We start from the raw sequence: 8,288 nt of genomic DNA, 5'->3' as shown, positions 1-8,288 counted from the left end.
AAAAAAAAAAAAAACCTGACATCTTTGGAGCTAGGGGCTATAAGACATTTGCTCATTTTTCTCACTGATACCCTTCAAGTGCTTATGTGGCATAAACAGAGAAGAAATGATTATTCTGGGAGCTGTGAGGCAAATGGGGTCTCATGTATCTTCTTTTGCCTCTCCCAGCTCTACCCTTTTCCAAAAGAAGAGCCCAGAGAAGGTCCTTTTCTACAAATATCAAAGCCATGGCTCAGGTGAGATACCATTTCATTTTGCCCTCTGATCGAGTCATTTTTACTCCTAATACAGGTAGACATTTGCATTCATTGTCCTGATGCTTTTTGGTGTTTTAAGACTAAGAAAACCCACTTGGGCATGGTTGCTCACGCCTGTAATCTTAGCACTCTGGGGGGCTGAGGTGGATGGATTGCTTGAGCTCAGGAATTTGAGACCAGCCTGAACAAGAGTGAGACCCCGTCTCTACTTAAAATAGCCAGTCATGGTGCTGCATTCCTGTAGTCCCAGCCCCTTGGGAAATTGTGGCAAGCAGATCACTTGAACTGAGGAGTTTGAGGTTGCTGTGAGCTACGATGATGCCAAGTACTCTACCCAGGGCAATAGAGTGAGACTCCATCTCAAAAAAAAAAGAAAAAAGAATAAAAACCCTTCAGACATCAGACAGTTTAGTTTTTATAAGCAGTGGTGAATTTCTTTTACCTTTCTTATGAAGGAAAAATTCTCTAACAGGAAAATTAATAGAAAAAAGAAGTAGTTAGATTATCATTGTTAGAAATTTTACATTACTTAGTTAAGTGTTAATTGGTCCAATGGTTAGAGAACAAGTTTCACAGAAAAAGTTTTAATTAGATTAAATTTCATCAGAAAATTACTTATTAATTTCATTAAGAATGCTTATTTCTTTCCATAATGAGACTGCATATTAAATATTGTAAAAATGATCTAACCCAGACCAGGTTTGGAATAATTTTTTTTACAGGGTCCTTCAGGAACTGTTCCTCATTTCCTCCTTAACTCAGTGCCCTCTCCATTTTCCCCTTTATTTAAATAATATTTATATACTCATTTTATAAGTCCTTCAGCATCTCCTCTTTCAGACTTCTGCCAGAAATCCTGATAGAAGTGTTTTCCTCACATTAATATATCTAATTAGCTTGGACAATGATTTAATGGAGTAGAAATGAGTAATTAGGGAAACTTCATATGGAAAAGCCTTGAGTAGCTCCACAGACCTGGGTTTTCCAATAAGAAATTATGAGTGTTGGTTTTGTTCAATTTCAGTCTTAGCACATGGCAAGATCCTGATTTATGTGATTTTTAGGTTTAAGAGTATGACTAGTGGTTGATCTGGTATCCCACTAAACATCCATGAAAAATTGACATTGGCTCGGCACCCGTAGCTCAAGTAGCTAAGGTGCCAGTTACATACACCAGAGCTGGTGGGTTCAAATCCAGCCTGGGCCTGCCAAACAACAATGACAAGTACAACCAAAAAGTAGCCAGGCATTGTGACAGGTACCTGTAGTCCTAGCTACTTGGGAGGCTGAGGCAAGACAATCGATTAAGCCCAGGAGTTGGAGGTTGCTGTGAGCTGTGATGCCACAGCACTCTACCCCGAGCAACAGCTTGAGGCTCTGTCTCAAAAAAAAAAAAGAAAAGAAAAATTGACATTAATGATTCCATTGTGTGAATCTGGATCATCCTCCATTGAGTTTCTGTAGTTTGATTACTAGAGGAATTTATATATGGGCATTAAGTAGTTATAAATAAGATGGGGCCAGTGGTCAGGAGAGGTCATTATTTCTTTTTCTTTTTCTTTTTCTTTTAAGATAGAGTCTGATTCTGTCACCCTGAGTAGAGTGCCATAGCATCATAGCTCACAGTAACCTCAAACTCCTGGGCTCAAGTGATCCTCTTGCCTCAGCCTGCAGAGTAGCTGGGACTACAGGTGCCTGCCACTGTGCCTGGCTAGTTTTTCTATTTTTAGTACAGATGGGATCTCACTCTTGCTCTGGCTGGTCTCGAGCTTTTGAGTTCAATCAATCTACTGGCCTTAGCCTCCCAGAATGCTAGGATTACAGGTGTGTATCACTGCACCTGGCCCGGGGAAGATCTTTAAAGATCATCTCCAGCCTAAATGTCTAAAGGCAAAAGAAAAAAAGAAAATAAGGAAAGGCTTGGCACTTGTAGCTCAGCGGTTAGGGCTCTGGCCACATACACTAACTATGAGCTGTGATGGCACTCTACCCAGGGCAACAGCTTGAGGCTCTGTCTAAAAAAAAAAAAGAGGGCAGCGCCTGTGGCTTAAAGTAGTAGGGCGCCAGTCCCATATGCCAGAGGTGGCAGGTTTAAACCCAGCCCCAGCCAAAAACTGCAAAAAAAAAAAAAGAGAGAGAGAGAAGAAAAATTGACATCAGTGATCCCATTGTGTGAATCTGGATCATCCTCCATTGAGTTTCTGTAGTTTGATTACTATAGGAATTTACATATGGGCAGTGAATAGTTATAAATAAGATGGGGCCAGTGGCCCCAGAGTGCTAGGATTATAGGCGTGAGCTACCGTGGCTGGCCAAAGATAAAACTGGGGCTGGCGGGTTAGAACCTGGCCCCAGCCTGCCAAACAATAATGACAACTACAACAACAACAAAAGAACTAGCTGGATATTGTGGCGGGTGCCTGTAGTCCCAGCTACCTGGGAGGCTGAGGCAAGAGAATCTCTTAAGATCGAGAGTTTGAGGTTACTATGAGCTATGACACCACGGCACCCTGCTGAGGGCAAAATAATGAGACTCTGTCTCAAAAAAATAAATAAATAAGGGCAAAAGAAAAGTTGTGGAACTGCATGCATTGGTTCACATCCATAATCCAGTGACTAAAGGCTGAAGCGAGAGGATTGAGGGAGGACAGAAGTTTGAGACTAGCCTGGGCAACATAATGAGAACTCATCTCTAAAAAAAATTGTTTTAAAGTTATCCAGGCATGGTGGTGCATGCATATAGTCCCATAACAATTAAATAAGCATTAAGAATGCTATTCAGAAGTCCAGGAGATTGAGGCTGTAGTGAACTATGATTGCACCACTGCACTCCATCCTGGGTGACAGAGCAAGATGGAAAAGAAAATTGTCATCTATATCCTTACAACAGAATATTGTTCAGTGAGAAAAAATGTACTTGTGAAAAGCTTTTGTTGTAACAAGGAATAATTCTCATTACATAATAGTGTAGCATTGGAATGGATCAGAGTCTTGAATTATATGCAAATTTAATTTTCTAAGATACATTTTTTTTTTTTAAAAGATAGAGTCTCTGTTGCCCTGGCATTGAGTACCATGGCTACATAGTTCACAGCAACTTCAAACTCCCGGGCTCAAGTGTTCCCCCTGCCTCAGTGCCCCCATTAGCTGGGACTACAGGTGCCCAACACAATGTCCAGCTAGGTTTTAGTAGCCACAGAGTCTCACTATTGCTCAGGCTGGTGTCAAACTCCTAAGCTCAAGCAATCTACCCTTCTCAGCCCCCTAGAGTGCTACGATTATAGGCGTGAGCTACCATGGCTGGCCAAAGATAAAATATTTTTTTAAGTCATTTTACACATGTCTGCAAGAAAAGTAGTATGATTCCAGTGTTGCCCCTTCACCAGTCCTGTTATTAAAAGGCCACTGCCCTTAACTTTTTAATATCATTGTATAATTATGGTTTGTTTATGAATCCAATTTACTTATCTCTTGATTTACTGCAAAGTGAAAAAGGAACATTGTCTTCTCATGTTGTACTTTCCATTTCCCTGACTTTGTTACTAATCATTTCACCACTTTTGGCTAAGTCAATAGTGTACACACTATTACGGCTGCAAATATTATTTTCTGCCAAACCAGCTCATGGCTTTATCCTATACAACCTTTCATTTTGCTGGGGCTAATTGCTTTTTTTCCTCCCCCATTTGTTTGGTTGTTTGTTTATTTTTAAAATCTCCAGGCTCGGCGCCTATGGCTCAACCGGCTGGGGTGCCAGCCACGTACACCTAAGGTGGCGGGTTCGAATCCCCAGCCCGGACCCGCCAAACAACAATGATGGCTGCAACCAAAAAATAGCCGGGCGTTGTGGCGGGCGCCTGTGGTCCCAGCTGCTTGGGAGGCGGAGGCAGGAGACTCGCTTGAGCCCAGGAGTTGGAGGTTGCTGTGAGCTGTAATGCCACAGCACTCTACCCAGGGGGACAGCTTGAGGCTCTGTCTCAGAAAAAAAAAAAAAAAAAAAAAAATCTCCAGTATCACTGCCACATGTCAATCAATAAGTTTTCTATCTGGTCAAACATACCAGTTCCTTCTAAACACAGAGACTTTCCTTCCCCATTCCCTTTGTCTCCTTGCTCCCATCCGATCTGGGTCTTCTACACAGTTTTCCAGGCTCTTTTGTTGCTTTTCCTGGATTTTCTCTCACAGCTCTTCTGGGTACTTTACCTGTTTTCTGAATTCCATGTCATCATCTTTTCTGGTTTACTTCCTCATTTTTGTGGAGCACATCCTATAGTAGTTCCTAAGAAAAAGTTCTTTAGTCTCTGGATATCTTGGGATGTCTTTTTTCTACATTCACCGTGATAACTTGGTTATGAAATTCAGAATTTATTTTCTTCAGCAGAATATTGAAGAGGAGTTCTTATTCTTACCATTTCTTGCTTTTAGAGGTGTTGTTGAGGATTCCATTGCCCCTGTGGTTCTTAATGCCTTTTAAAGGACTCTCTTCCCCTTTGCCAGAAGCTCTGGTGTTGTTTTACTCCTTCTGTATTCCTTTCTGTCTAATAAAATCCTATCTTACCACTGAATAAGTAAATAAATGACTTACTTTCTTCTCTGGATGCTTTTAATATCTTGTGTTTATCCTTCATTCTGAAATTTTAACTATTTGGGGAAAAGGACGGGAGAAAGAAGACCTCATGCATTATTGATTTATTATATGACAAGTATTGTGCTAGGCATTGTATATATAATTTCACTTAATTGGGAAACTTCTCTTAGCTGAATTTTATACCTTCCCAGCCTTGTTTGGATAACAGAGTATCCCATTATGCTCAAATAATTGTGTTTGGAGGAAACAGAATGACATGGAAGCACAGTGTTTTGGTTGTGCTTATTTGTTTACCGTCTTCCACTTGTGTCCCAAACATTCACATGCTCGTTATTATTTCGCTTCCTCCACCTTAATCTTTCTCTTCTCTCTTTCTTTTACAAAAAAACATTTCTTTTCATTAATCAAGCCATATACATGGTTGTTGTTCCAGGAGTCAGTGATGTTCAGTGATGTGTCCATAGACTTCTCTCAGGAGGAGTGGGAATGCCTGAATGATGATCAGAGAGATTTGTACAGAGATGTGATGTTGGAGAATTACAGCAACCTGGTTTCAATGGGTAAGGACATCTGTCCATAATAATTCAGAGTCTGCTCTTGGAAGGTTTACCTCCCCAATGTGAAAAGCCACCTACCTTTCAAAAGCCAGAATCAGGAAAAGAAAGCTCTGTTGACTTATAGGGGATGTTTCAAGTCTGTTGTCCTTTTCTTTGACTCCCATAATGTCTTCTCTTTCTTTGTAACAAAGGAACGGGATTTAAATTCTGGGACATTTTCACTATAAATTTGTCTCATTATTTCTTTTGTAAGCAGGACATTCTATTTCAAAACCAAATGTGATTTCCTACTTGGAGCAAGGGAAGGAACCCTGGTTGGTTGACAGAGAACTGACAAGAGGCCAGTGGCCAGGTAAGTAAGGCATAGCAGGTACCAACCCAGTTGATCAGTGTAGAAACTGCATCTTTAAGACGCTATTCAGGAAGTTGCCCTCAAAAGCTATAGACCTGTTATGCAAGCATAAGATTTTTCAGCATGAGCTCTCAAATTATCCTACCTTTTCCCCTTACCTAAGTACTTTGCCTGCTTTTCTCCTCTTAGATTTCTCTCTCAATTCTAACAGACTGGTGCCCTCCGCCATCCTCTCTATCCATATTTTGCATCCATTTCCTTACCAGCTTCTCATCCTCTTTTGTATTTAGTCTTGTAAAAGCATCATTGCCTCCTGAAATATATTTTTTCTACATTACTAAAAACTTATTTTTTTTAACTGGGTATTTTTAGATATAGGAGTTCATACCTTCATTGATTCATTCATACCTTTTACCAACATTCACTAAATTTTCTAATATGTGTGATATACTGAAATTAAAAAGGAATAAACAGATTGGGTGCAGTGGCTCACAGCTGTAATCTCAGCACTTTGGGAGGCTGAGGTAGAAGGATTGGTTGAAGTCAGGAGTTTAAGATCAGCCTGGGCAACATAGTGATGCCCCATCTCTACAAAACTGTATTTATTTGTTTATTTATTTAGAGACAGAATCTCACTGTGTACCCTGGGTAGAGTGCTTAGGTGTCTTAGCTCAGAGCAACCTCAAACTCTTAGGCTCAGGTGATCCTCTTGCCTCAGCCTCTCCAGTAGCTGGGGCTACAGGCCCAGACCCTAAAGCACAGCTAGTTTTTCCCGTTTTTAGGCGCAACAGTGTCTCGCTCTTGCTTGGGCTGGTCTTGAACTCCTGAGCTCAAACAACCCAACTACATTGGCCTCCCAGAGTGCTAAGATTATGGGCATGAGCCAACACACCTTGGCCTTTCTTTCTTGCTTTTATTGTCTAACTTGAGTTTTGGTTTTTTTTTTTATTAAATCATAGTGTAGGCTTGGCGCCTATAGCTCAACCGGCTAAGGCGCCAGCCACGTACACCCAAGGTGGTGGGTTCGAATCCCCAGCCCAGACCCGCCAAACAACAATGACGGCTACAACCAAAAAATAGTCGGGCGTTGTGTCGGGTGCCTGTAGTCCAGCTACTTGGGAGGCGGAGGCAGGAGACTCGCTTGAGCCCAGGAGTTGGAGGTTGCTGTGAGCTGTAATGCCACGGCACTCTACCCAGGGGGACAGCTTGAGGCTCTGTCTCAAAAAAAAAAAAAAAAATCATAGTGTACATTAATGCAATACAAAAATATGGAATGCTTCACGAATTTGCGTGTCATCCTTGCATAGGGGCCATGCTAATCTTCTCTGTATCATTCAAATTTTAGTATATGGGCTGCTAAAGCGAGCACCTATCTTGAGATTTTAATTTAGCTTTCATGATTTTCACTTGTAGGTATTCTGTGATCTTTTTTCTGACAAGTTGCTTTATGACTACCATGTCTGTGTCCATCTCACTGAAGATATGATTTAAAGTATTTTTTTTTCCTGGGCACAGTGGCTCACGCCTGTAATCCCAGCACTTTGGGGAGCCGAGGTGGGCAGATCATATGAGCTCACAAGTTCAAGACCAGCCTGAGCTAGAGCTACACCCCCATCTCTAAAAATAGCCTAGCTGGGCATTTTGGTGGGCACCTGTAGTTGCAGCTATTTAGGAGGCTGAGGCAAGAGAATCACTTTGAGCCTAAGAGTTTGAGGTTGCTGTGCGCTATGATGCCAGGGTACTCCACCGGGGGTGACAAAGAGACTCTTTCTCAAAAAATGAAAAAATTAAAAATTAAAAATTAAAGCTTTTTTTTTTCTATTCTATCTTCTACTTTTGTAATGAATGATCAGTTCTTCTCAGAATAATTACATGATATGGGTTACTACTGTATGACTTAGTATGACTTCAAGCTATCCTTTTTACTTAATTCATAATTTTAATCCATAATCATATTGAGTCCCTAGTAAGTATCACACACTTGACAGTTTACAGATGATAAAAAACAGTGTTCGATGAAGTTATATAATTTATCAGGCAGCACCTGAGACTCAAAGGAGTAGGGTGCAGGCCCGTATTCCAGAGGTGGCGGGTTCAAACCTAGCCCCAGCCAAAACCTCAACTAATAAAAAACAAAAACAAAACATCCAGAATTCAAACCTCCTTGTAATTCCCACTGCCTTCAGCTTCCTCAAGCACTTTGCTATACCCATTTTCTCTTTTCATCCTGTCTCTCCATATTCATTGTTTCTTGATGGATACAGGTGCCTGGCACAATACCTGGCTATTTTTAGAGACGAGGTCTTACTCTGGCTCAGGCTGGTCTGGAACCTGTGAGCTCAGGTAATCCACCTGCCTTGGCCTCCCAGAGTGCTTGGATTACAGGCGTGAGCCACTGTGCCTGGCCCAAACTATTTCTTTTAACAATTCATCTGTGGCTCAAGTGGCTAAGGTGCCAGCCACATACACCTAAGGTGGTGGGTTCGAATCCAGCTGGGGCCCGCCAAACAACAATGACGGCTGCAACCAAAAAA

At 41.4% G+C, this 8,288-nt stretch overlaps 1 protein-coding gene and 1 non-coding gene across 2 annotated transcripts in view; one reads left to right on the top strand and one right to left on the bottom strand.

Moving 5' to 3' along the window:
• The window catches only part of LOC105887643 (zinc finger protein 82 homolog), a 66,061-nt gene that overhangs the window by 2,273 nt on the left and 55,500 nt on the right, over positions 1-8,288 (top strand). Inside the window, exons 2-4 of the mRNA XM_012809181.2 lie at positions 169-236; positions 5,279-5,405; positions 5,656-5,754. Of these exons, the coding sequence (XP_012664635.2) occupies positions 228-236; positions 5,279-5,405; positions 5,656-5,754 (235 nt within the window). The 5' untranslated portion in view covers positions 169-227. The remainder of the gene's footprint in view (positions 1-168; positions 237-5,278; positions 5,406-5,655; positions 5,755-8,288) is intronic.
• On the bottom strand, positions 7,017-7,123 carry LOC111727333. Its single transcript, XR_002774912.1, has one exon. It is a non-coding gene; the product is annotated as a U6 spliceosomal RNA (small nuclear RNA).

This window comes from Otolemur garnettii, unplaced genomic scaffold (genome assembly GCF_000181295.1).
Source record: "Otolemur garnettii isolate 467f Iridium unplaced genomic scaffold, OtoGar3 scaffold00100, whole genome shotgun sequence".
Taxonomy (NCBI): domain Eukaryota; kingdom Metazoa; phylum Chordata; class Mammalia; order Primates; family Galagidae; genus Otolemur; species Otolemur garnettii.
Note: the sequence above shows the minus strand (reverse complement) of the source record. Positions and strands in the feature narration are given on the sequence as shown.